General features: G+C 56.2%; 3 protein-coding genes and 1 long non-coding RNA gene across 13 annotated transcripts; 2 read left to right on the top strand and 2 right to left on the bottom strand.

The window, feature by feature from the left end:
- Positions 1-426: 426 nt before the first annotated feature.
- On the bottom strand, positions 427-7496 carry LOC149914438 (uncharacterized). Of its 4 annotated transcripts, XR_016460393.1 has the most exons (6): positions 7249-7496; positions 6088-6224; positions 5767-5956; positions 5202-5527; positions 2798-4918; positions 427-1524 (listed from the first exon to the last, which is right to left on the bottom strand). It is a non-coding gene; the product is annotated as an uncharacterized LOC149914438 (long non-coding RNA). The 4 variants fall into 4 exon arrangements; XR_016460392.1 differs by lacking the exon at positions 427-1524 and having other exon boundaries at positions 2204-4918; positions 6049-6224; XR_016460390.1 differs by lacking the exon at positions 427-1524 and having other exon boundaries at positions 2204-4918.
- A 132-nt stretch (positions 7497-7628) lies between these two features.
- On the bottom strand, positions 7629-11638 carry LOC116241208 (uncharacterized). Of its 2 annotated transcripts, XM_090126617.1 has the most exons (5): positions 11011-11638; positions 10689-10751; positions 10352-10438; positions 10054-10113; positions 7629-9954 (listed from the first exon to the last, which is right to left on the bottom strand). In XM_090126617.1, the coding sequence occupies exons 1-5, from the start codon at positions 11156-11158 to the stop codon at positions 8921-8923; spliced, it is 1392 nt and encodes a 463-aa protein (XP_089982743.1). In that variant the 5' UTR covers positions 11159-11638; the 3' UTR covers positions 7629-8920. The 2 variants fall into 2 exon arrangements, with proteins under 2 accessions (XP_089982743.1, XP_089982742.1); XM_090126616.1 differs by having other exon boundaries at positions 7629-10113.
- LOC149914437 (E3 ubiquitin-protein ligase PHF7-like) lies at positions 11553-15974 on the top strand (the record flags this gene model as incomplete). Its single annotated transcript, XM_090126342.1, has 6 exons — positions 11553-11689; positions 11840-12002; positions 12094-12200; positions 12422-12535; positions 12686-12804; positions 12973-15974. Coding segments are annotated over 6 exons (1251 nt in total), but the record flags the coding sequence as incomplete, so codon positions are not given.
- Positions 15975-15997: 23 nt separating this feature from the next.
- On the top strand, positions 15998-26216 carry LOC149914436 (E3 ubiquitin-protein ligase PHF7-like). 6 transcript variants are annotated; one of them, XM_090126599.1, is made up of 9 exons: positions 15998-20934; positions 21255-21346; positions 21448-21549; positions 21808-21932; positions 22082-22244; positions 22336-22442; positions 22664-22777; positions 22928-23046; positions 23215-26216. In XM_090126599.1, the coding sequence occupies exons 1-9, from the start codon at positions 20883-20885 to the stop codon at positions 23823-23825; spliced, it is 1485 nt and encodes a 494-aa protein (XP_089982725.1). In that variant the 5' UTR covers positions 15998-20882; the 3' UTR covers positions 23826-26216. The 6 variants fall into 6 exon arrangements, with proteins under 6 accessions (XP_089982725.1, XP_089982723.1, XP_089982721.1 ...); XM_090126597.1 differs by having other exon boundaries at positions 15998-21346; XM_090126595.1 differs by having other exon boundaries at positions 15998-20291; positions 22082-22777.
- Positions 26217-26219: the final 3 nt, after the last annotated feature.

The following is a 26219-nucleotide window of genomic DNA, read 5'->3' as shown; positions in this document are numbered from 1 at the left end:
TGGAGCTGCTGGGGTCAGCTGTTCTCAGCACCCCATAATCCAGCACGAAGCATACAGCTGTTAATCAAACTGTGCGGTGACTGCAGCCTGCCATAGCTGACGGGCCATCCCTTGGCGCCTGGCTGGGGTCTGTGCTTTCAGGCTCACATCTGTCAGTGCCTCTGACAGGCCAGCAGCAGCACCTGGTTTGGACGTTGGTTGTCAGATCCCCTCTTCCTCAGTCCCTGTGAGATGTTGTATAAGAAAATGTCTTGGATATGGGTTCTCATCTCAGCGGCTAAAACTTTTCCCTGAAGTCTCCCTTCAGTCTTCTTTCCATTTGCCACACAGAGGTGGGCACTGCCTCCACGATGACCAAGGGTAGCTGAAGCACACATGAGAGCCCAGGAAAGGTTGCCCAGGACTCTCAGGAGACATTCTAGAGCATGAATTTGTAGGTAGGAAGTGCAACTGTGGGGTAGCACAGAGCTGCTGGGCAGGTGGTGCAGGTCCTCCTGAAGAGCTCTGTGTCCTTCTCCTTCCTGAGTCAGGTGCCACTTCCATCTCAGGAATGGAACAGACAACAGAGATGAGACAGAAGCTTTTCCATGAAAAGGCTCAGTGTTGCACTGAGACAGAATTCAGTGGTGTGGTGGCAGTGTTGTTGCTGATGAGAACATTACCAAGTAATGGACTGCACAGATTCCCACAATTACTCTCCCACTCACGCTAAAACCAAGCTTTAATTGGTAGCATTAAAATATTGTATTTAATTCTAGCCTTCCCTGCAGCCCAAAACTAAACACCTATCCGTAATGCTTACCTGTACCCAGTGTTCTGAAAAATTCAGCAGAACACCATGCCCTCTCACTAAACTTTTGCTTAATCTCTGCCCCAAAATGGTGAGTTCTAACCCCTAATCCCTATCCTGAACACCCAACACCCACAGACCCTGCTCTTGTGCTCTGCCCTCCTCACCTTCAACTCCTCCCCTAACCCTAAACTTTGGGTACTTGGCTCTTCAGGGCAGAGCAGGAATGGTGGAGTCTTAGAGTCACCATCCCTGGATGTGTTTAAAAACAGTTTGGATGTGGTGCTCAGGGACGTGATGTAGCTGAGGGATGTTAGAGTTAGGGTAGGATGGTTAGGTTGGACTCGATGATCTTGAAGGTCTTTTCCAGCCTGAGTGATTGTGTGATGCTATGGAAGGGGCCCCCTTCCCCGCTCACCCTTCAAACTGTCACCGCCCAGCAGCTCTGCAGCCAGCAGTGCGCTCCCAGCCACCTCCACAGCCACATGTCACCTGCGGGCCCACGAGGCTCTGAGGCAGAACTGCTGCACCCCTGTGCATGCACACGCACGTGTATCCACACACCTGCACACACCCTTTGGGCAAACGCACGCGCGTGTGCAAGGACACCTGTAATGAAGGCACTGGGGCACAGCTGCAGCCCCATCCCGAGATGCGGGTTGCTGCGGGATTCCTCGTTTGGACGCTGCGGGGTTAACCCGGAGCCGCAGTCTGAGGGACACTCCTCATGTGCTCTGCAGATGGAAGATGTGCCAGGAGCCAAGACAAGACTTTCACAGACAGCGCAGGGGTGGCGTTCCTGGGCCGGGCGGGGACATGCAGAGCAGCGCCCACTGCCCTGGGATCTGCAGCACTGCACAAGGGCTCAGGGCGCAGCACTGCGGCACAGCTCCCCGAGGACGCCGGGTTCAGCACCAGAGCCCCGGGTGGGCTATGGGGGGCCTGGGACGGTGATGGGGGTCCTGTCAGGGACTGTGGGGGGCTGTGAGATCCCTGGGGGGAGCTGGAATGGGTAAGGACGGTGTGAGGGAGGAAATAGAGGGGTTGAAAGGGAGCCCAGTGGGGGACATGGGGTGCTGTTGGGGATTGTGGGGCTCTGTGAGGTACCAGGCAGAATTTGGGGGAGGTGTACTGGGTCTGAGAAAGTCCTTGAGGAGATCTGGGGCTCTGTGGGGTGCTATGGGGGATATAGGGACATGGGCTGGATATGAAAACACAGCCTGCAGGGGCAGAGTGCTGCTCTCAAGTAGGCAGGATGTTGGCTGCAGGTAGGACACGGGGGTATGGAGTTGTATGGGGACACGGGGGGAACGGGAGGATGTGGGGAGCATTTTTGGGTAAAAAGGGGGAATGTGGGGCAGTGTTGGAGTGCATTTCTTTTTTTGTGAGACTGTACAGGGGGTCCCTGGACCCAAAGGTGGGGCCCTGAGCCATAACCCCACATGAGCCAGAACCCAAGAGGACCACGTAACCCTGTATGTGTGTGACCCCATGGCTGCACGTGACCCACAGCCCTGTGTGAACCATACCCCCCACACCACACTGTGACTCCCTGACCCTGCCTGCCCCCATCACGCTGCAACCCCTGACATGTGGCCCCAGAACTCTGGGATCCTTGCCTCCACCTCACCTTGACTATATAACCCCATGTGGCCCATAACCCCATGTCACCCCAAATGCCCCTACCATCCCATATGACCCCATCACTGTGACCCACAATCTCATCTGACCCCATAACTCTGTGCCACCCCATAACCCGACGTAACCCCATAACCCTGTGACCATCCAGGACCCTCATGTGACCCACGACCCCGTGTCCTCACCCTATGTGGCCATAGAACCAGCTGTGTGTGGGGAAAAAGCATCTCCTCCTTCCTCAGAGTGGGGCTGCCCCAGAGCTGCCCCAAGGAAGACTGGGGCGGGTTGCAGCCGTACGTCTCAGTTTGGAGAGCTGGGAACTGGACAAAGGGGCCACAAGAAGGACAGGAATGCTTTGGAGGGAAATACCTGTCACAAGGGTTGGTGGGTTGGTAGCTTCTGTTCCTCTAAGTGGACGAGAACAGAACAAACTGATCCCACTGAGACTGGGGAAGGCACTGGAGCTTGGCTGCTGCAGTGCTGTGTGGCAATGAGGGAGACTTGAACCAGGAATGGAGCTGGGATGGACTGAAGCAAATCAACTCCTTCACAAGACAGTGGGAGAAGAAATCCAAGTCAGCTGCAGAACAAACAGCAGAACTCTTTACAAAAAAAAAGGTATCCCAGATTGGGGCTGTTGGAGCAGGAATGGACAAAGAACTCTGATCGCAGCGCAGCACGAGGAGGAAGGAATGCATGGTGGTGCAGAAAGAGAAGGATGGAGAACATCAGCGGTGGGATTCCCCTTTTGCACGGTCACCCACCGCTATGGGACTCTGCAACAAGAAGCTGCACCCTGCCGTGGTCAGCATGGCTGTGTGTGTCACCTGTGTGCTGCTGGAAATCATCTGAGCAATAAGAAATGAGCTTTGCTGCTGCACCGAGAACTGTGCCTAATGGAACATCAGATGAGAGCGTTTCTTGCACATCCCAAAGGCACTTGGGGGGATCTGCTGGGATGTGGGTAAGTCGTACAGGGTTGTGGGGCAGTTAAAGGACGCCTATGGGAGGGCTATAGGGGCACTCTGGGGCAGCTATGGGGCAGCTATGGGGCAGAGCCACACCTTGGAGCTGCCTTTACCCAACACACCGCTGTGGTGGAACTGCTGCTGGCCACGGGCCGTGGGCAGTGATGGGGCTGTTCTGGGGCTGCTCTAGGATGGCTCTGGGGCTGCTATGGGGCAGCTATGGGACACACCCACAGCTCAGTGGGGCTGATGTTCCCTCACACGCAGCTGGTGGGGAATCTGCTCTGATCATGGGACCCCCTCCATAGCCCCCCATTGCCCTTTTGACCCCCATCTTGCCCCCCAAGATGTGGGCAAGATGAGGGTCGGGGCAGATAGAGACTGCTGTTCTACAGCAGCCCCACAGCCACCCTCCAGTACCGCCTGAACAACCCAAGAACTGACCCATCACTGTCCACAGCCTCATATGGGCTGATGGTGCTCACAGGGCTATGGGTCACGTGGAGCCTTGGGGTCACGCCGAGTTCTATGGGGTTATGGGGTCATGTGGGGTTATGGATCAGGGCTACACCTTTGGGCCACAGGGAACCCCAGTCCCCTCTCAGGAAGAAATCAATACATGCACTCCAACATGGCCCACATCCCCCATTCTGACCCCAAACCCCTCCCCACGTACCCCCAGACCCGCTACGTCCCCATGCCACCCCATGTCCCCGTGCCCCCAAGTCCCACCTTTACCTCACACGTTGCCTTCTGCTGTGCAGCACTCTGCTCCTGCAGCCTGTGGCCCAGATCCCCATATCCTCCCATGTTCCTGGGCCCCCATATCTCTAATGCCCCACACGTCACTGTTACCCACATCTGTACCCCTTCTCCAGCTCCAAATTCCTCTCCTGCAGCAGGCAGCCCTGACCCATTATTGTGCAATTGTATGGGATCTGGGAGGACACGGAGGTGAGGAGGGGCCCCAGGTGGGCTACGGGATTCCTGGAATGGTGACCTGGGTCCTGTGTCAAGGACTGTGGGGGAGATCCCAGGGAGGTCCTGGAGGTGGCAAGGGAGGACAGAGGGAGGAAATAAGGGGGCTCAGTGGGAGTCCAGTAAGGGACATGGGGTGCTGCTGGGGACTGTGGAGGTCTGGGATGTTTCCAGGCAGCTATGGGGGAGGAGTACCAGGTCTGAGGAGGTCCTGAAAGGGCTATGGGGCTCTGTGGGGGGCTGTGAGGTGCCTACAGGGATCTTGCTGGGGAAATGCTGAGGGGGTTATTGGGGCTCTGAGGGAATTATGGGTGGGCTGTCATGGGAAAGGAGAGGGAAAGCTTGGGGAAAACAAGGGGCAGCCAGTAGGATGGAAGGGAAACAGGAATGCAAAAGGGAATTCGGGCTGAGGCAAGGGAACAGCTAGGGGAAGAACAGGGGAACGTCCCAGGAACGGAGTTCTTCTTTCAAATCCACATCTTCTGCTTCCCAGCACAGCTGCAAAGCTGCCAGAGGAGCTGCAGTACCGCTGCCCACGTCCTGCCTGTGTCAGAAAGAGCTGCATGTTAGCAGGGTGTAGCTGCCATTAAAAAGCCGACTCCATAATTGCAGTCACAAAACCATCACCTTCAGTCTCTGCCACAGGCAGACGACCATGGCCTTGCACAGGAACCATTCCTACACAGCAAGGGAAGTCCTTCACTGCCTTAGGATGTGAGTAACACGGAGGAAGGGCCCCAAAGCCTTCAAAACATGCTATCAAGCCACCGACTGTGGAAGCTAAACACTCCTTCTACTTCAAGAATAAGCAAGACAAACCAATGCACCTTGCTGCTGGAGAGGGCTGCGCTGCATCTCCTGCTGCCATCCTTGGGCTGTCATCGCGCCGCCCATCCACAGCGCACTTTGAAGGGCCGCAGTCTTGCGAGAAAGAACAGAGAGCAGAGAGCTCTGCCTCACATTTCCTGGAAAACACAGAGATGAGCCGCACAGCCCTTGCTCTCAGAACACACACCTCTTCTCTTACCAGCTTCTTTCATGCCTGCACACCACTGTTCAAACCCCTCCTCCATCTCTCCCTTCACAATGCAATGCGTAGCCTCTCCCCAGTGATGAGCTCCGGGCTGTTTAATGCCTGTGCCATCATCAGGACCTGCAGAACAAACCTTGCAGTTAAGAGGTTGGATTAGACAAGCACTCTGTCTAGCAAAATTCACCATCTTAAACGCTTCCAAAAAGACACTTCTCCAAACCGGCTGGAGGGGGAGCAAAGACGCACGGAGGTCTGACACCTTTGAACAAAAGCAGGGCCACAAACACTGAGAAATACAAACACGGGGACATTCTGCATGCACACAGATCAAATGGCATTACACACCAACACCGCTTTACCTCCTACGCACCAACAGGCTCTGCAGTGCCCCAACGTCTGTCAGCGGCAGTCTGTGAGGAACGGCCCTGCAGAACACGCAGAGTCACGCAGGCTCTCCTCCTCCTGCTCCTCCAGATGCCGCGTTCCTTCCTCTGGCACACAGAGCTCAGCTGCTGCTGCTGCAGGCAGTGCTTCCCGTGTCTGCCCAGCCTAAAGCCATCAGACAACGTCAGCAGATGCTCACATACAAGCAGAAGTGCTGGTGGAAAATCACTGCACAGCACAGACTGAATCGCTGGTACCTTGCAGCGAGGAAAGGCTGAGATGCACAACATCCTCACCTGCCTGCTGGTTGCAAGTGGAGGGTCAGCAGCAGCTCCACTCGTGATTAAGTCCTCCAAAACATTCCTCTTTCTTCCTGATCAGGAGATTTCATACTGAAACCTTCCCCAAAGTCCTTATTAAACAATACCTGCATCTAAGGAGAAAACACGTTTCAGATTTAAGACCACAAAATAATCATATTCTATTCCAATACAACTTCAATTCTGATTTAAGTTTCATGACCAGCATTTCACCCACCCTGCTATGGAAGGGGGAAAGGGAGGGGGCAAAGGTATGGGGGCAAAGGTAGGGACAGCCTTTTAGCCCCACATCCCCTTATGGCCCACCCTATAGCCCCGTATCACCCTATGGCCCCACACAGCCCCTTTGAAATCCATAGCCCCCATATAATCCCTACAGCCCCATTCTCCCTATACCCACCAATAGCCTCCCACTGCCACCCTATATCCTCCCCACAGCCTCCCTCACAACCCCTCATAGCGCAACATCCCTCTCTATAGCCCCCTGCCTCCTATCACCCCAAACCCTCTCACAGCCCACCACAAACCCTTATAACCCTATATCCCTCTATAACACCCCTTATAATTCTATATCCCCCTATAACACCCCCACTATTGCCCCATATCTCCCTATATCCCTCCACAACCCCCTGTACCTCCCCAATAGAATTGTATAGCCCCTTACAGCCCCATTTCGCCCCGATAGCCCCCTGAGATCCCAACAGCCCCCTATAGAGCCCACATAGCCCTAAAACCCTCCCTACAGCCCCCCCACCCCTTATAGCCACCCACAGCCCCATATCGATCCCCCCCCCACGGCGCCCCATATCACCCCCACAGCCCCCTCTTGTTCCATATCCTCTTATACCCCTTCTATAGTCCCCCACAGCTTTCTATACCCCATATCCCCCAGAGCCCCCGACAGCCCCCATCACCCCTACATTCTGCTCAGAACTTCCTGTTTCCTCACAGCCCCCGATATCCCCCCATATCCACCCCTACAGACCCCCCACAGCCCCCAGTATCCCCACATTACTCCATGCCCCCCTGTAGCCCCACAGTACCCCACATCCCCCAATACCCCCCAATATCCCCACAGCCCCTAAACTCCCACATCCCCCCGGATCTCCCCCACCGTCCCCCGCACCCACAGCCCACCTCAGCCCCGGGGGGCACCGCGAGCAGCGCTGCCGGCTCCTCTCCCCGGCCCCGGCCCGGAGCCGTTCTCCCGCGCACCTCCGGCGCCGCTGTCCTCAGCACCGCTCCCGTCGTGCCGCGGTTCCGTCTCGGTGCTGCCCGGACAGCTCCGGCGCGCAGCGGCTGTGGGACCGGCGCCGTCCGAGGGGAGAGCCGGCTGCCGACGGCCGTTCCCGCGCGCGGCGCCTCAGCCAATCGGAGCCGGCGGCGCTGCCGCTGACCAATGACAGGCAGGAATGAGCCGGAACTGCCTATAACTAGAGAGAGGCGGGGGCGGGACAGAGCGGCACTTGACCAATGAGATGCTGCGACAAGCCGGAACTGCCCCTGACCAATGAGAGCCCGGGGGCGGGACGGAGCTGCGATGGGGGCGGGGCTCGGAGTGTTCCCTATTGCTGTAGCGGATGGGATTGGGATTGGGATTGGGATCGGGATTTGGGATGAGGGATTGGGATTGACAGGTGTGAGATGGGGTTGGGATGAGGGATGGGGAATGAGATTTGGAATTGGGATTGGGATGTGGGATATAGGACATGGGTTTGGGATATGGAGTTGGGATGTTGGATGTGAGGTTGGAATGTGCAGTTGGGATGCTGGATGTGGCATTGGGATGTGGGGTGCAGGAATATGGATATGGGATGAATACGGGATGGGATATTGGGAAATGGGATATATATGGGCTGGGCTCTGCATACGGGATGGACTTGGAATGGATATGGCAGCGAGCGTGGAAGCTTAGAAGCACAGAACGGCTCAGGTTGGCAGAGCAGCTCCCTCTGAACTCAGTGCCGTCTGTGAACGCACTGAGGGTGCGCTCAATGCCCTGCTCAAGGTCATTGATAAAGGTGTTCAGTAGGAGTGGCCCCAGTCCCCAGCCCTGGGGGACAGCACTCGTGAGCGGCCGCCAGCTGGAAAATCCTGCTCTGGGTGTACAGACTTGGCCGGGTCCCCGTCTGCAGACAAAACTGCCAGGAGCCAAACGGTGTGGGGGTGGAAGAACCGTGACGTGGGAGGCGTCTTGATGCCTGTCTGTCCGTCTGCACGGCAGGCCCAGCCGCCCCTGCTTCCCCCCTCCATGGGAACTGCCCCTGCTGCCGCTGCCGGAGTCTCTGCTGGCCACGGTGAGCTGATGCGATTCCCCTCCATCCGCCCGTGCCCTGCCTGCTGCCCATCCCCACGGCAATTCACAGCACTGGGCAGAGCAGGCGAGCTGTGTGAAACGCCCTCTGCATCCCGCTGCACAAAGGACTGCAGGGAGAGAGGAGGGCTGGGGCTGCTGGTGGCAGCTGAGGGACACCGTGGCCATCTGTGGTGCCCCATCCTGCCCCGGAGGTGGGCGTGGGGAGCTGGGGGGCTGTGACACAGCACAAATGACTGCAGGCAGAGGGACGTAGCAAAACACAAACACAAAGCTTTTAATAACCTATCCAAGAATACGACGAGAAACAGAAACGACAGTAATCCTAAATTTCCCATCCCACCACAGCTGAGCGCCCAGACAACGTCCCATCCCACCGCACTGCTGACTGTGGAGGACGGCTGGGTTCAGGAGGGGAGGGATGGGGCCGCTGGTGGTGCCCCTGGAACGCTGCGGCTGCCGCCTGGTGCTGTGGGGCCGGCAAGGAGCGCAGGGTTACGGGTAGCCGTACCGGTTGGCTATGGCCATGTCTATCTCCCACTGCACCAGGAACTGCACGGGGCCGATCTTCATCTGCCGGGCCGCCCGCTGCCGCTCCTCCTGGGCCAGCTTCTTCACGCGCTCCCGCTCGGGCCGCTGCTCGGCTGTGATGGGCAGCAACTCCTCCAGCGCTGTGGGTGCCGCGCCGCCACGCAGCCGGGGCCCCACGCAGGGCACAAATTCCATGGGGCGCTGCGACCGAGGCTGCGATTTGTGCCACTGTGACGGTGGGTCCCTCGGCGGCGGTGAGCTCCTGCGCAAGGATGGGGGCGGGCAGCTCGGCGCCGTCTTCTTGGCGGTGCCCTCTTCTCGTGCCGTGCCGCCTGCAGGTGCCGGCGCTGCCCGGTCCGTGCCGCCAGCTTGGGGCCGGGGGGCGGCGGGGCCAGCGCCGGCCGTAGGCTGGGGCTGCACAGAGGGTGGCTGGCGCACCGGCCCCACCACAGTCACCCTCTGCCCCAGTGGGTGCACGGCCCAGATGGATTCGCACAAGTGCACGCGCAGCTCGCTGGCAGTGCCCGCTTGCCCGCTGCCGCTGGATCCTGCGCTGGCCCCACACAGCTTCCCTTGGCCCAGGTGTTTGCGGCCTTGTCTTTCTCTTCTTTCTTTGCACGGTGGCTTGGTGCTGCCCCTGTTCTTCTTTTCTGCCGGAACCTCCTGGGGCTGCCTGTGCTGCACCTCCTTGATGGGCTGTGTGATTTGGGCTGCTTTGGGAGGTGTGCTGACAGCCAGGGTGGTCGGCCGTGGGCTGAGCCGGGCACTTGCTGGTGGCATGACGGGGTGCAGCCGCGACAACCCACACTGCAGCTCAGGCAGGAACCCAGGGGATGGTGGAAGCCCCCAGAAGGGGTCAGTGGGGGTCCCGGTGGCAGCCTGTGCCTCCGTGCTGAGCTCTCTGCTGTCCCTGGACTCGTCTGGGAGCTCAGCAATGACGCGTTCTGGGATAGGGCTGCTGCGCTTCTCATGGGGGACCTCCACAGCTCTTGCCACCTCTGGAAAAGCAAGAACATCCCTCAGAATGGTGATGATAACCTTCCCACACTCACTCGGTGCAAAAATGTGCCTCTGGGCTCTGCAGCCCCCAAACTCACCATTGATCCAAGAGAGCAAACCCTGAATGTCCGTGATGTCCTCCGGCATATCCGTCACTGCTGGGAAAAGCAAGAAAATCCCAAAGGCTCAATGCCAGCTCCCGTACCATGTTCACGGTAAGGGATGTCGGGTGAACGTTGGGTTCCCATTACAAATCAGAACAGGAAAGGTAACTGCAAAGCCCAGGGATTAAGACCCAAAGCAACACGCAATGAGATCAGTCCCAGGAAAGAACAGGCAGAAAGCCTAACTAGAAATGCAGTGCACCAAACCCAGATGCCTGTTGTGCGTCTGTACCTCTCTTGGGTGCTGTGCCACACTCTGTGCTCCTCCCCTGGCTTTCCACATGGCTGCGCTTTGCTGGAAGGCAGCTTGCATCAGCTTCTGACAGAAAGGAGACAACAAAGATGTGAAGAGCTCTCTGTGCAGGAAGGTTTGAGCACAGCCAACCACAAACTTCTGGTCTTCGAGAGCAGTTCTTCAAGTTGCCTTTCCGCTGCTCCAATGTTGTGCCTTTCTGCAGTCAGCACAGAACTGCCATGCCCTTTCCTCTCCCCTCCCTCACACACACTGCCCTTCACGCAGCCCTATTTAGAGGCAGGTACCCACACCACAGCTCACAAGAGCTTCTTACCAGCGGAGGCTTTCCGTTTCCCTCCTTGCCCTGCACCATTCCATGGGCGCGCAGGCTCCGTCGCTACAACAACAGACTGTGTGTTGATTTCACAGACACCAGCAAGCAGCAGAAGTATTGTCCAGTAAGCCCACGTCCCCCCAGAAAACAGAAAGATGCTACTTTGACAGCCAAAACACACACTGATAGTTCACTTCTCACTGCTCCTTCCTGCATCCAAATGGGTGGTGGCTCGACATCTCCTGCAGCACTGCACCCGCCCAGAAGCAATACTCAAAATTCATCCTTCCATCCTTCATGACAGAGGACTGAAGAAACTCACTCTTGCCTGGCAGGAAGGATGGTCCATCCCCATCGCGTCCCTCTGTGCGCTGCAAGGCGCAGTTGGATCTCTGGCAGCCTGCTGGCTGCTGTTCCCAAACGCAGGGAACCACGCCGCGCTGCTTCTGAAGTGAGAAAGGAATAAACATTGGAGAAAACGGAAGCCAAGGTTTGCAGAGAGCTTCCAGATCGTGCCAGAGATAGGATATCAGAGTGCTGAGATGTTAATTATCACTAAGGGAAAATACAGCCTGAGCCATGTCCACATCATTAGCCGAGTGAGCGCAGAATCCAACCACTTACTGAGGTCACAAAAGAGCAGAAGGGCTCCTCCTGTCAGGAGTTTCGAGATTCTTTCACTCCCTTCTTAAAGAGAGAATGTGCAGCGGGGTTCCCTATGGCAAAGTCCTGCCATAGCAGATGAGCCTTCTCTGCCAGGCGGCTCTGCAGAGTGGGATCCAGCAGCTTCCTCAGCCTGTGCCCTTCCCAGAGGTGTGGGGCCAGTCGTGGAGGCCCCGAGCCTGCTGCTGATCGGGGCTGCCCTGTTCTTTTCAGCAATGCTTTGTTTGTGGCGAGAGAGGAGCCGCCATCAGCTGCGCAGAGAGAGGCTGTGCACGCAGCTTCCACCTGCCCTGCGCCGTGGACGGCGAATGTGTCACCCAGTTCTTTGGGCAGCACAGGTAAGGGCTGTCAACAGCAGCCAAGCCAGGGAGGAACCTGCAGCGACAGCTCCCAGCAGCCTGCCAGAGCCGGGGCCTGGGGCTCCTGCCTGCTGCTCTGCCCTCCTCGCAGTGCTTCTCACCATGCCCATCCCTTGCATCTTCCCTCAGGTCCTTCTGCTGCAAGCACCGCCCGCGACAGGCAGCGGAGGCAGCTCCATCCCAAGGCACCGACTGCATCATCTGTCTGGAGCCCCTGGAGGACAGCACGTCCTACCAGACCCTGAGGTGCCCAGTGTGCAAGCACACCTGGTTCCACCGCAGCTGCGTCCAGGTAGGAGCCCTCCCCTCACCCTGTGGCCACGGCCAGTGCTCAGCAGCACCAGGCCCCGCTCACGCTCACGCTGCTTTTGCTTCTCATGCAGGGGCAGGCCATGAATGCCGGCACCATGTGCTTCCAGTGCCCCATTTGTCAAGACACGGAGCAATTCCGTGCAGAAATGTCCACTCTGGGGATCCAAATCCCAGTCAGGTTGGTGTCCTTCTCCCCATCAGCTCTGCAGATGGGAAGGCGCGAGTGCTGGGCCTGCCCAGGGACTGTCCTTGCAGGCCTGGCCCTTTGCTGTCTCACCAGCACAGGCCTCAGCTTCACAGAGAAGCTGGAAATGGGGTTGCCTTGGATGAACAGGGATACCCTGGATCACACATGGCAGGGAACCGGGGGCTCATCACATTCCCTCCCTTCTCCTGTAGGAGACCGTCTTGGTGGGATGATAACACCTACCCATCGCTTCTACAGAGGCACGGGCGCTGCGATGTCAGCAAGTGCCTTTACCCAGGAGGCAGGGAGCAGGAAGAGGCGGATGGGTGAGTTACCTCGGCAGCCCTCCGGGCTTCTGCAGGGGATCTCAGCCTCAGCACACGATGGGGAACCAGGGCTGAGCACCGCAGATGTGCCGGCCACTGCCTGGCTTGGCTCACTTTGTCCTCACAGCCACAATCCGTTTGCTTCCCCAGGCCCTGGCAGCTGCTCCTCTGCAGCTCCTGTGCTGCAGAAGGGACCCACCGACGATGCTCCTACCTGAGCAACAGAGTTAACAGCTGGGAGTGTGACAGCTGTGCTGGCATGGGCACCGGTAAGATGCAAACAGTTGTGGTTCCCTAGGCAGGGGCCGGGCAACGCCTGGCAGTGGGTGCTGCTCAGGGTGGCCCTGCCAGGCTCTCTCTGCCCCAGGAAGGAGGGCAGCCCGTTCCGACTCAAGCCTGCAGCTTCATCCCAATGACCTTCCTGCTTTCCTTTACAGCCTCCAGCAGCAACACGGAGCGTGCCGGACCCAGCACCAACATGGAGCACACCGGCCCCAGAACTTCCAGCCAAGGGGCTCTGGAGCCTCCCTGTGGCTCCCAGGGACCGGAGAACATCAGCTCCGGCCCCAGCAGCCAGGCAGCATCACATAGATCCCAGCTGCCTGAGAACAGCCACCTGCCCAGTGGGCCTGGGAGACGGCAGAGGGCAATCCGCCCACGCCTCCCTGAGGATCAGGAGGCATCTCTGCGGCGCCAAGGACACCGCGGAAGCGGCCGTGCAACAGCCCCACGCACCAACAGCATCTCCCGCAGGTCCACCCAACAGAGGGCATCGCGGCCCTCCAGCGATTCCCCAGTGGCTGCGCCCGGAAGGAGTCCCAGGCAGCAGGGGACGGGCCGGGCACGAAGCCGCTCCCCACTTCAAGATCGGGCCTCACGTTCCCAGAGCCGGCCCAGAAGAAGCCGTGGCAGCAGACAAAAGCCACGCCAAGCTGCACAGAGCAGCACGCTCTGCTCAGCCACCCCAGTGACATCGAGGCCTTCGAGGGGTTCCCCGCTGCCAGGACACAGAAGACCCTCCAGGCAGCAGGGGAGGGCCCACACATGAAGCCCTTCCGCAGCGGGATGTCGGGCTGCGACTTCCCACACAGACCCGAGCACGCCGCGGCAGCCGGTCCCAACAGCGGCGGCCAGCCTGGGCACAAAGCACAAAGCTGCTCCCCGGTCCATCTGCAGAACCACAATCCCCACAGCCAGACCCTCAGTCTGCACAGGAGCAGCCGTGTGCCAATGACACCTGCTCAACTTGGTCAACATCAGCCAAGACCACAAATCCCACGCTCATTTACATCAGCTTGTTCAACTTGGTCAACATCAGCCAAGACAATAAATCCCACATTCATCCACATCAGCTTCACTCTTCTTGTCTTTTCCTGGGGTGGGCAGAGTTCAGACCTCAACCACAGGGTTGTCTTCTCCCCAGCAGAATGGCTTAGGTTGGAGGGGCCCTTAAATATCATCCAGTTCTAACCCCCTTGCCGTGAGTAGGTTCGTGCACCACCAGATCAGGATGCCCAGGATCCCATCCAACCTGGCCTCAAATGACTCCAGCAGTGGGGCATCCAGAACCCCTCAGGGCGGAACTTCGCAAGTGCCTCGCCACTTGCTGAGTAAACAGTTTCTTTCTAACACCTCATCTCTCTCTATCCTCTTTTAGTTTAATGCCATTCCCCCTTGTCCTATTACTATCAGACCGCAAGAAAAAGTCAGTCCTCCTCCAGCTTGGCAGGAGCCTTAAAAGTACTAGAAGGCTGCAACGAGGTCTCCCCAAAGCCTTCTGTTTTGAAAGCTAAGTTAACCCAACTCCCTCAAACCTGCCCTCTTAGGTGAGGTGCTCCAGTCCTTGTCTCGTCTTTGTGGCCGTCCTCTGGACCCCCTCCCACCGCTCCACATCTCTCCTGTGCTTGGCACCCCAGGCTTGGGCGCAGTACTTCAGATGGGGCCTCGCAAGGGCACAGTAGAGAGGGACAATCACCGCCCTGCCCTGCTGGACACCTTTCTCAGGCCTTCCGGGCTCCAGGCACGCACTGCTGGCTCATCTCCAGCTTTTTGGCCATTATGACCCGTTATGTCCTTCTCCACAGGGCTTCTCTCTATGTGTTCTCCTCCCAGTCTCTACCCGCATCTGCGACTGCCTCAACCCAATTGCAACACCTTGCACTTGGCCTTGTTAAACCTCACAAGATGCTCACGTGCCTTCTATTTCACGTGTGTCCAGGTCCCTCTGGATAGCGTCTCTGCCTTCTATTGTGCCAACTGCACCCCTCAGCTTGGTGTCATCAGCTGAGGATACACTCAATCCCACTGTCTATGTCCTCGCTAAAAATGTTCAAGAGCACCAGTAAAACTGGTGGCATATTTGACCTTATTATTGATGCATATATAATGCATCAATGCCTCGTTTGATGTCAATGGTTGCAATTTTTCATGAGGTCTTAATGTGTTTGTTGTGATTGTTGATGAAATTTTACTCTTCCCATGCTTCATTCTTTGCAATTGTTCACAAGTGTGCTTACTGCCAAAAAGCGACGACGTGAATTAGGCTTGACTGCAAAGTGAGGAATATTTCTGTCTGTTAAAAGAGGTCTGACAGAAGTCCAGTCAGGAGACATGATTAGATTTTGGAGTCGAATATCTGATTGGAACTCTATGCATTCCATTTGGAAACGGGCAGGTAATGCATTTGTACCAATTAAAATGGTGTCACCAACATAAAGTGATGATTTTTTTGGAAAATTGAAATCGGTTTTCAAGTTCCTTTATCCAAAGAGAAAGCATGGCTGCACATTCTTTGCTGTTCAGAGCACTGTGTGGGGCCGGGGCTGGGCTGCACTGCTGGCTGTGCGGAGCTGTGCATTGGGTATACCTGCTCTGTGTCCCAGAGAGAGCTCCAACACACAAAATAAAGCAATACGGTGCCCAACTCTCTTGCAAAATGCTACTCTAGGATTCAGCATTCACCAAGAAAGAGTAAACCTAGCTTTTATAACGGCTCACACTAATTACCCAAAGACATCCTGTGAGACAGAAAGCACGAAGATTCATGGAGGCAACCAGCTTCTTTTGGGTGGCGTTTCAAGCACACAGCCGAGCCCGGGGCACAGCCCCAGGTGCCCCTTTTCCATTTGTAATCCTACAGGAGTAAAGCACCTGCTGGGGCACAGAGTATCATCTGGACAGTTTACACTGACAGAAGTAAAAAATCATACTGGGGCAGAAAAAAGAAAAAAAGAAGAAAAAAGAGAATAATTATATAAAAATATTTTTAACTGAAAACTTTTCACCCTGTAGTACGAGCTCATTTCAGGACTCACACCGTGGGAGTTTGGAAAAAAGAAAAAATCAAACATCCTGATTTGTGCTTTCAGTGCTATGGATTAAGAGCTGCAGAAACGCTTTCTCCACCACCATCCATCAACTGTGATACTGTGACAGAGAACCACAAACTCCTCAGAGTTAGAAGGGACCTCTGAGGGCCATCTGGACCAATTCCCCTGCAGCGCACAGGGACACCACAGCTGGGTCAGGTCTCCAGGGACGCAGCACCCACCGCACCTCCGTGCAACCTGTGCCAGTGCCTCACCACCTCTCTGCAGAAGATTTTGTCCCTATATCCAACCTACATCTCCCCTCTTGGAACTTGCAACCATTTCCCTCTTGGAGCTGGAAACCATTTTGACACTTTGGTCAGTTTTGGAGCAGAAAATGAGATGAGATATAGAGATACAGATGACTCGATATTCTTCTTCCGGTTTGTTATAACCCCGCTGACCGGCTGCAAGCCCGCGCGCCGAGCAGCGCCACCAGCTCCAACCACCACCAGCCCGCCGGGCCGGCAGCGCAGCGCCCTTAAAGCAACGAGACGCCCCTTCCGCTCTTCTCAGCACATGCGCAGTTCCACCAGGAGGACCCATTACCATAGAGTTGGAGGGCTGGCGGCACAGAGCAGTCAGAGCAAAGAGTCACTACTTCCGGGTTTCCGAAGGCATTAGTGCCTGGAGGATCTCTTCGTATTACCGCAGGGACGGGCGGTACAGAGCGGAGACAGCAGAGCGACGCGTCGTGCAGCTCCGGGACGGCTGTGTGGTGCTCTGCGGGACCGTGCGGGCCCCGGGGGGGCCCAGAGCGCCCAGAGTGCTCCCAGAGTTCGTCGGACTAAAACCCCTAAAACGCCCCTAAAACCGCCGCCGCGGCGGTCCCGACTGCAGTTCCGCGCTCCGGTCACGCGGTGGCAGCAGAGACCGAGAAAAGAGCGGCGCGGAGCGTGGGTACCGCCAATGGGACCGGAGTGAGCCTCGGGGAACGGGGCGGGGCTTGGCTCTTCTCGAGTGAAGGCGTTCATTCAAACTGCGTTCAGGCTCGTCTACCCCTGAGCTCTGCCAGAGTGGTTGGCATTTGTCATTACTGAGCGCACAAGAAGTTCGACTAAAGGTGGTGATACCCGGAAGGCAGAAGGATGAAGAAAAGCGTGGTGACATCGCTGGCACGTAGCCAGGCCCGTATCTGGAGAAGGGGGTTGTTCTGCCGGATGTGGATTGGGAATGGTTCTGTGCCACGTCCCCGAATTTGTCCTTCTTTGGCTCCGGTCGGGCCAGGAGCTGCTGCACGGTGCCACACACCGTGCGTATGCCGTAACCCCATGCTGCTCCCTGTGCATGGTGGTTGTGGAGGGCCGTGGTTGTGGGGGGGACCCGAGACCGCCTTCAGCCAGACGACCGACTCCTGGCTTCTCCACTGTACTTGGTACAACCTGTGTTTCTTCTGCACCTTTCACAAGCGTGTGACAGTACTGTGTTTGCTCTGATGCCTTCACAAGGCTGTTACAGCTGTGTCTCCTGTCTCCAGTTAGCTACAGGCCCATCTGTGAACCAGACAGAAAGAGGGCAAGAATTCACAGTGTTACAGTTCTGTATGGCGTTGTCACAGTCTGAGCCAAAAAGAAACATGTCACTTCCTTCACACGCCTACAAAGTATTGAGAGTGAGACATAAATGTGTGCATATACATGCATACAGAGCGTCTGATCCTTCACCGACTTTAATATAACTTCTTTTCACCAGCTGCATATTCATATAGGTTTTACCTTTATAAATGTCCATAATCCATAAATGCATCATGAAGCCCATGCAGACTGGGACGTGTTTGATCATTTTTCCAAATCATTTCACTGACCAGCTCTGCCACAAGCTCACATGGAGAGCAACGGTGCCCAAGCCCAGTGAAAAGTGTTGAAAAGCAACAAGGGGCTGGAGATGGAGAAGGGTGAAAGAAGAGCTCGGGTGATGTTTGCACAAAGAACAAGGCAACAGAAGGTGGAGATGAACAGCATCCTCGGGTCTTCAAGCTGTCAGGAGTTTCGAGATTCTTACACTCCCTTCTTAAAGAGAGAATGTGCAGCGGGGTTCATACCAGCTGACCAGAAAGATACCGAACCTATTTTCATCAGGAGGGGAAGAGAAGGGTTAGGATGAGCCTGGAGACTATCAACTAGTTGGTGTACCATCAAGTCCCGGGACAATTCTAGAAGCTATCACCAAAAAAAAATCTTTCTCAAAAGGTAAAATTTCCTAATGATTTTTAAAGTAGAAGTCATTCTAAGAGAAAATCAGATACAGTTGCACATACAGCACACAGTCCAAATGCACAAAAATTTCTGTGCAAACTGTGCAAAACAAAATGGTAACAATCTCCCGAATGCCTCAGAACAAAAACTGTACTGCCATGCTCTTGTGAAAAGTGCAGAACAAACATGTTGTGCATAAGCACAATGGAGAAGTCAGGAGTTTGTTGTCTTGGTCTTGCTTAAGGCGGTCTCGGTTCTACTCCCCCCCACCCCCCGCCCCGTTCCACCAACAACCACCGTGCAATGGGAGAAACATGACTGGTATGGCATGCGCACCAGATACTGGTATGGTATATGACACCAGATACACTCCACCCCATCTGGAAACTGCTCCAGAGCCAATTGGAAGGGCCCATCATATGGCATAAAAGGCATAGCCAACTCCACAGTAGGATTGTAACCCTGGACTTCGGGAGAGCAAAATTGGACCTCTGCAAGGGCCTGCATGGACTAGAGCTTTGGAAGGCAAGTAGGCCCAAGAGAGCTGCTTGACACTTAAACACCGCTTCCTCCAAGCTCAAGATGGATGCACCCCTTCCTGAGAGCAAGGAACCGGGGAAAAGTGGCAGGAGAACTGCTGGATAAGCAAGGAGCTCATGGATAAACTCAAAGGGAAGAGGAGCGTACACAGCACGTGGTAGAAGGGCCATTCCATTTCTACTTGGAAAGAATATATGAGCGTTGTCAAGGCCTGCAAGGATGCAATGAGGAGGGCTACAGCACCCTTGGGATTAAATCCGGCAAAGGCGGTCGAGGATAACAACAAAGGCTTTTGTAAGAATGTTGGTAGTAAAACTAAGACTAGAACAAATGTGGGTCTGCCACTGAATGAGGCGGGTGCCCTGGTAACAGGGGACGAAGAGAAGGCAGAGACACAGAATGCCTTCTTTGCGTCCGTCATTGCTACTAAGATTGCACCCCCAAAATCCCAGGCCCTGGCGGTAAGAGAGAGTCTGGGGAATTAAGGACTGCTCAGCCACCCCAGTGACATCGAGGCCCTCGAGGGTTCCCCACTGCCGGAGCACAGAAGACCGTCCAGGCAGCAAGGGAGAGCTCACACATGAAGCCCTTCCGCAGCGGGATGTCAGGTTGCGACTTCCCACACAGACCCGAGCACGCCGCGGCAGCCGGTCCCAACAGCGGCGGCCAGCCTGGGCACAGAGCTGAGGTGCTGCAAATCGGTGTCCAAATAGAACCTGGTGGGAGAGCACCTGGGAGGGTGGATCCCACATCCATCTGCCCACACCTATTTCTTCTACAGCTGTTTATGCTCTGCAGCCATTGTGCCTAACTACAACCTTTTTGCTGCTTTCCAGTCAGGTGCTAGATGTGATGGCAAAGCCTGGGGAGGTGTCTAAGCTCCAGAGGGAGTTATAATTACCCCATTGTTTCTTTCTGTTTCGCAGGCCCTGGAGGTAAGAGAGAGAGTCTGGGGAACTAAAAACTTCCTCTTGCTTGAGGAGGATCTGAACAGGGAGCGTGCAGGCAAAATCAGTGCTCACAAATTCATGGGCCCCGTTGGGTTGCACCCACGTGTGCTGAGAGAGCTGGTGGAGGTAATTGCTGAACTGCTCTCTATGATCTTTGAGAGGCCTTGGAGAACAGGAGAGCTGCCTGGACGCTGGGGGATAGCCAGCTTCGCACCAGTCATCTGAAAGGGCATGGCACCGATGAGTGGGCAGTGAGACAGACTGAGAACGGGCTGACGACCACAGAGATGATGAGGGGCCTGGAGCATCTTCCTCACGAGAAAAGGCTGAGAGACCTAGGACTCTTCAGTCTGGAGAAGAAACGCACGAGCGGGGGATCTCATAATTGTTTGGCCCACTGCGACGGGGCCCGCATCTGCTCCAAGGCATGAGAAAGGCCCTGCGCCAGCTCCCGACTTTGTGACAGCCCATGTAGTTCAACCAGAGAACCCAACTGTGCCAGTATCCGTAGCCCTTATTAAAAAGACCAAAATTAGGCTGTGAAAATCAGTTCCTTTAGTAAGAACGGAAATACATTGTAAGACGGGGATAGAAGAAGAGGATGAGAATGAAGCCGGGCCACGACAAGAACAGCAGGAGGAAGAGGCAGAACTCATAAAGGAGATGAGAACCATTTGTCTCCTGAGCACAAGTGAGCTGAGAGGTATGTGAAAAGACTTCAGCTGTCATGCAGGGGAGCACTCTGACACTGGGAGAATGGGGCCGGCCACAAGCCTGGACTTAGTGGGCAGCAAAGGCAGGCATCTGGGGTCCCTTTCACGGGAAGGGGGCATTGACAAAGCCCTTGGAAATGAGATACAAGCCTTCACCTTATGGAGGTGACTCTCTGTAAGGGCCGAGAGGGAAAGGAATCCCTTCAAAGAAGATCTGGTATGTTACCCAGGCAAGCGGTCCACCGTGGGGAAAGGTGTGCCTGAGGGAACCAGCTCTTCTGGAGGTGATGCGTAATATTGAAAAGAGAGGGGAGATACAGATCGGCTGTTGGGAGGCAATTGTGGATTCTGAGGGTGGGGACGCCCTGGAACAGGTTGCCCAGGGCTGCCGCCATCTTGCTTGGGAGCCTGGGATGCATTCCGTCCTGGTTTGGTAACCGTGATGTCACAGTGGTGGCGGGGAGTGGCCATTGTGACCCGTGGGGTTGGGAGCAGAGCAAAGGCTGCCAGGCTCAGAGCGTGCGTCAGTGTGGCCTGGTGAGGTGCAGAGAGAGCAGGGACTCTCCAAGTGCTCACTGTCGATGCGCAACATGTCCAATAGGAAGCGGAAGGCCCCCGACTCCAGGGAGCGAGGTGAGAGCAAAGGATCCCTGCACGCAGCGCCCCGTCGCCAGGCAGAGGGGTGCTGGGGGTCTGCCAGCGGCTGAGAGGGAAGGAAGGGGCAGGCAGGGGCCCCCCAGCTGCCGCTGGGCACCGCTCCTCTGCTCCTCGGCAAGGGGCCCAGCCTGGGCTGTGGCTGCCCGCTGCCACCGTTGGGCCTGCAATGCCCCCTCCTCCAGCGTTGCCCCTCGGCCAGCATGGCAAGCAAAGAGCACGGCCCTGGGGACCGCCCTCAGGGACACCTGGCCCCGCAAGGTGCTCACTGCTGCTCGCCTTTGCTCTCTCCTCTCCAGTGTGCATGCTGTGTCGCCGGGCGGATGTCGACCCGAACATCTGCGGGCGCACCTTTGCCGAGAGTGACCTTTGCGTGCATGAGTTCTGCTTGGTGAGTTCCAACCCTCAAGGGCTCCTGCCAGCTCCCTGCCTGGGATGCTCCCTTCCTTTCTGTCCTAACGAGATCCTGCTCTGCTCTTTCCTCTCCCACAGCTTTTTGCCAACATAGTCTTTGAAGAAAGCGACCCCTGGGAGGAAACTCTGGGCCTCCCCGTTGGTACCATCAGATGCAGAATCAAGCAGGCGGACCAGAAGGTGAGGCCCTGAATGGAGCGGTGAGCTTTGTGCCAGGAGAGGCTCACACCAACTTAGTCTGCACCCAAAGAAAGCAATGGCAGCCCTTCCAGTGGGCTCCAGGGCAAAGTCCTGCCATAGCAGACGAGCCTTCTCTGCCAGGCGGCTCTGCAGAGTGGGATCCAGCAGCTTCCTCAGCCTGTGCCCTTCCCAGAGGTGTGGGGCCAGTCGTGGAGGCCCCGAGCCTGCTGCTGATCGGGGCTGCCCTGTTCTTTTCAGCAATGCTTTGTTTGTGGCGAGAGAGGAGCCGCCATCAGCTGCGCAGAGAGAGGCTGTGCACGCAGCTTCCACCTGCCCTGCGCCGTGGACGGCGAATGTGTCACCCAGTTCTTTGGGCAGCACAGGTAAGGGCTGTCAACAGCAGCCAAGCCAGGGAGGAACCTGCAGCGACAGCTCCCAGCAGCCTGCAGAGCCGGGGCCTGGGGCTCCTGCCTGCTGCTCTGCCCTCCTCGCAGTGCTTCTCACCATGCCCATCCCTTGCATCTTCCCTCAGGTCCTTCTGCTGCAAGCACCGCCCGCGACAGGCAGCGGAGGCAGCTCCGTCCCAAGGCACCGACTGCATCATCTGTCTGGAGCCCCTGGAGGACAGCACGTCCTACCAGACCCTGAGGTGCCCAGTGTGCAAGCACACCTGGTTCCACCGCAGCTGCGTCCAGGTAGGAGCCCTCCCCTCACCCTGTGGCCACGGCCAGTGCTCAGCAGCACCAGGCCCCGCTCACGCTCACGCTGCTTTTGCTTCTCATGCAGGGGCAGGCCATGAATGCCGGCACCATGTGCTTCCAGTGCCCCATTTGTCAAGACACGGAGCAATTCCGTGCAGAAATGTCCACTCTGGGGATCCAAATCCCAGTCAGGTTGGTGTCCTTCTCCCCATCAGCTCTGCAGATGGGAAGGCGCGAGTGCTGGGCCTGCCCAGGGACTGTCCTTGCAGGCCTGGCCCTTTGCTGTCTCACCAGCACAGGCCTCAGCTTCACAGAGAAGCTGGAAATGGGGTTGCCTTGGATGAACAGGGATACCCTGGATCACACATGGCAGGGAACCGGGGGCTCATCACATTCCCTCCCTTCTCCTGTAGGAGACCGTCTTGGTGGGATGATAACACCTACCCATCGCTTCTACAGAGGCACGGGCGCTGCGATGTCAGCAAGTGCCTTTACCCAGGAGGCAGGGAGCAGGAAGAGGCGGATGGGTGAGTTACCTCGGCAGCCCTCCGGGCTTCTGCAGGGGATCTCAGCCTCAGCACACGATGGGGAACCAGGGCTGAGCACCGCAGATGTGCCGGCCACTGCCTGGCTTGGCTCACTTTGTCCTCACAGCCACAATCCGTTTGCTTCCCCAGGCCCTGGCAGCTGCTCCTCTGCAGCTCCTGTGCTGCAGAAGGGACCCACCGACGATGCTCCTACCTGAGCAACAGAGTTAACAGCTGGGAGTGTGACAGCTGTGCTGGCATGGGCACCGGTAAGATGCAAACAGTTGTGGTTCCCTAGGCAGGGGCCGGGCAACGCCTGGCAGTGGGTGCTGCTCAGGGTGGCCCTGCCAGGCTCTCTCTGCCCCAGGAAGGAGGGCAGCCCGTTCCGACTCAAGCCTGCAGCTTCATCCCAATGACCTTCCTGCTTTCCTTTACAGCCTCCAGCAGCAACACGGAGCGTGCCGGACCCAGCACCAACATGGAGCACACCGGCCCCAGAACTTCCAGCCAAGGGGCTCTGGAGCCTCCCTGTGGCTCCCAGGGACCGGAGAACATCAGCTCCGGCCCCAGCAGCCAGGCAGCATCACATAGATCCCAGCTGCCTGAGAACAGCCACCTGCCCAGTGGGCCTGGGAGACGGCAGAGGGCAATCCGCCCACGCCTCCCTGAGGATCAGGAGGCATCTCTGCGGCGCCAAGGACACCGCGGAAGCGGCCGTGCAACAGCCCCACGCACCAACAGCATCTCCCGCAGGTCCACCCAACAGAGGGCATCGCGGCCCTCCAGCGATTCCCCAGTGGCTGCGCCCGGAAGGAGTCCCAGGCAGCAGGGGACGGGCCGGGCACGAAGCCGCTCCCCACTTCAAGATCGGGCCTCACGTTCCCAGAGCCGGCCCAGAAGAAGCCGTGGCAGCAGACAAAAGCCACGCCAAGCTGCACAGAGCAGCACGCTCTGCTCAGCCACCCCAGTGACATCGAGGCCTTCGAGGGGTTCCCCGCTGCCAGGACACAGAAGACCCTCCAGGCAGCAGGGGAGGGCCCACACATGAAGCCCTTCCGCAGCGGGATGTCGGGCTGCGACTTCCCACACAGACCCGAGCACGCCGCGGCAGCCGGTCCCAACAGCGGCGGCCAGCCTGGGCACAAAGCACAAAGCTGCTCCCCGGTCCATCTGCAGAACCACAATCCCCACAGCCAGACCCTCAGTCTGCACAGGAGCAGCCGTGTGCCAATGACACCTGCTCAACTTGGTCAACATCAGCCAAGACCACAAATCCCACGCTCATTTACATCAGCTTGTTCAACTTGGTCAACATCAGCCAAGACAATAAATCCCACATTCATCCACATCAGCTTCACTCTTCTTGTCTTTTCCTGGGGTGGGCAGAGTTCAGACCTCAACCACAGGGTTGTCTTCTCCCCAGCAGAATGGCTTAGGTTGGAGGGGCCCTTAAATATCATCCAGTTCTAACCCCCTTGCCGTGAGTAGGTTCGTGCACCACCAGATCAGGATGCCCAGGATCCCATCCAACCTGGCCTCAAATGACTCCAGCAGTGGGGCATCCAGAACCCCTCAGGGCGGAACTTCGCAAGTGCCTCGCCACTTGCTGAGTAAACAGTTTCTTTCTAACACCTCATCTCTCTCTATCCTCTTTTAGTTTAATGCCATTCCCCCTTGTCCTATTACTATCAGACCGCAAGAAAAAGTCAGTCCTCCTCCAGCTTGGCAGGAGCCTTAAAAGTACTAGAAGGCTGCAACGAGGTCTCCCCAAAGCCTTCTGTTTTGAAAGCTAAGTTAACCCAACTCCCTCAAACCTGCCCTCTTAGGTGAGGTGCTCCAGTCCTTGTCTCGTCTTTGTGGCCGTCCTCTGGACCCCCTCCCACCGCTCCACATCTCTCCTGTGCTTGGCACCCCAGGCTTGGGCGCAGTACTTCAGATGGGGCCTCGCAAGGGCACAGTAGAGAGGGACAATCACCGCCCTGCCCTGCTGGACACCTTTCTCAGGCCTTCCGGGCTCCAGGCACGCACTGCTGGCTCATCTCCAGCTTTTTGGCCATTATGACCCGTTATGTCCTTCTCCACAGGGCTTCTCTCTATGTGTTCTCCTCCCAGTCTCTACCCGCATCTGCGACTGCCTCAACCCAATTGCAACACCTTGCACTTGGCCTTGTTAAACCTCACAAGATGCTCACGTGCCTTCTATTTCACGTGTGTCCAGGTCCCTCTGGATAGCGTCTCTGCCTTCTATTGTGCCAACTGCACCCCTCAGCTTGGTGTCATCAGCTGAGGATACACTCAATCCCACTGTCTATGTCCTCGCTAAAAATGTTCAAGAGCACCAGTAAAACTGGTGGCATATTTGACCTTATTATTGATGCATATATAATGCATCAATGCCTCGTTTGATGTCAATGGTTGCAATTTTTCATGAGGTCTTAATGTGTTTGTTGTGATTGTTGATGAAATTTTACTCTTCCCATGCTTCATTCTTTGCAATTGTTCACAAGTGTGCTTACTGCCAAAAAGCGACGACGTGAATTAGGCTTGACTGCAAAGTGAGGAATATTTCTGTCTGTTAAAAGAGGTCTGACAGAAGTCCAGTCAGGAGACATGATTAGATTTTGGAGTCGAATATCTGATTGGAACTCTATGCATTCCATTTGGAAACGGGCAGGTAATGCATTTGTACCAATTAAAATGGTGTCACCAACATAAAGTGATGATTTTTTTGGAAAATTGAAATCGGTTTTCAAGTTCCTTTATCCAAAGAGAAAGCATGGCTGCACATTCTTTGCTGTTCAGAGCACTGTGTGGGGCCGGGGCTGGGCTGCACTGCTGGCTGTGCGGAGCTGTGCATTGGGTATACCTGCTCTGTGTCCCAGAGAGAGCTCCAACACACAAAATAAAGCAATACGGTGCCCAACTCTCTTGCAAAATGCTACTCTAGGATTCAGCATTCACCAAGAAAGAGTAAACCTAGCTTTTATAACGGCTCACACTAATTACCCAAAGACATCCTGTGAGACAGAAAGCACGAAGATTCATGGAGGCAACCAGCTTCTTTTGGGTGGCGTTTCAAGCACACAGCCGAGCCCGGGGCACAGCCCCAGGTGCCCCTTTTCCATTTGTAATCCTACAGGAGTAAAGCACCTGCTGGGGCACAGAGTATCATCTGGACAGTTTACACTGACAGAAGTAAAAAATCATACTGGGGCAGAAAAAAGAAAAAAAGAAGAAAAAAGAGAATAATTATATAAAAATATTTTTAACTGAAAACTTTTCACCCTGTAGTACGAGCTCATTTCAGGACTCACACCGTGGGAGTTTGGAAAAAAGAAAAAATCAAACATCCTGATTTGTGCTTTCAGTGCTATGGATTAAGAGCTGCAGAAACGCTTTCTCCACCACCATCCATCAACTGTGATACTGTGACAGAGAACCA

The sequence above is a fragment of the Phasianus colchicus genome, chromosome 29 (assembly GCF_987193195.1).
Source record: "Phasianus colchicus chromosome 29, bPhaCol1.hap1.1, whole genome shotgun sequence".
Classification (NCBI taxonomy): Eukaryota; Metazoa; Chordata; class Aves; order Galliformes; family Phasianidae; genus Phasianus; species Phasianus colchicus.
The sequence above is the reverse complement of the archived record's forward strand: the minus strand, read 5'-3'. Positions and strand labels throughout refer to the sequence as shown.

Bases quoted from the DNA above. Each gene is read 5' to 3' on its own strand.
- LOC116241208 (XM_090126616.1), bottom strand. From the start codon at position 11,158: ATGTTTATTCCTTTCTCACTTCAGAAGCAGCGCGGCGTGGTTCCCTGC. The intron at 10,752-11,010 runs GTGAGTTTCTTC...CTGTTGTTGTAG, and splicing joins ATCCTTCCTGCCAGGCAAGA to CGACGGAGCCTGCGCGCCCA. The intron at 10,439-10,688 runs GTAAGAAGCTCT...CCTTTCTGTCAG, and splicing joins GAAACGGAAAGCCTCCGCTG to AAGCTGATGCAAGCTGCCTT.
- LOC149914436 (XM_090126593.1), top strand. From the start codon at position 21,125: ATGCCCCCTCCTCCAGCGTTGCCCCTCGGCCAGCATGGCAAGCAAAGA. The intron at 21,550-21,807 runs GTGAGGCCCTGA...TGTTCTTTTCAG, and splicing joins TCAAGCAGGCGGACCAGAAG to CAATGCTTTGTTTGTGGCGA. The intron at 22,778-22,927 runs GTGAGTTACCTC...TTGCTTCCCCAG, and splicing joins GAGCAGGAAGAGGCGGATGG to GCCCTGGCAGCTGCTCCTCT.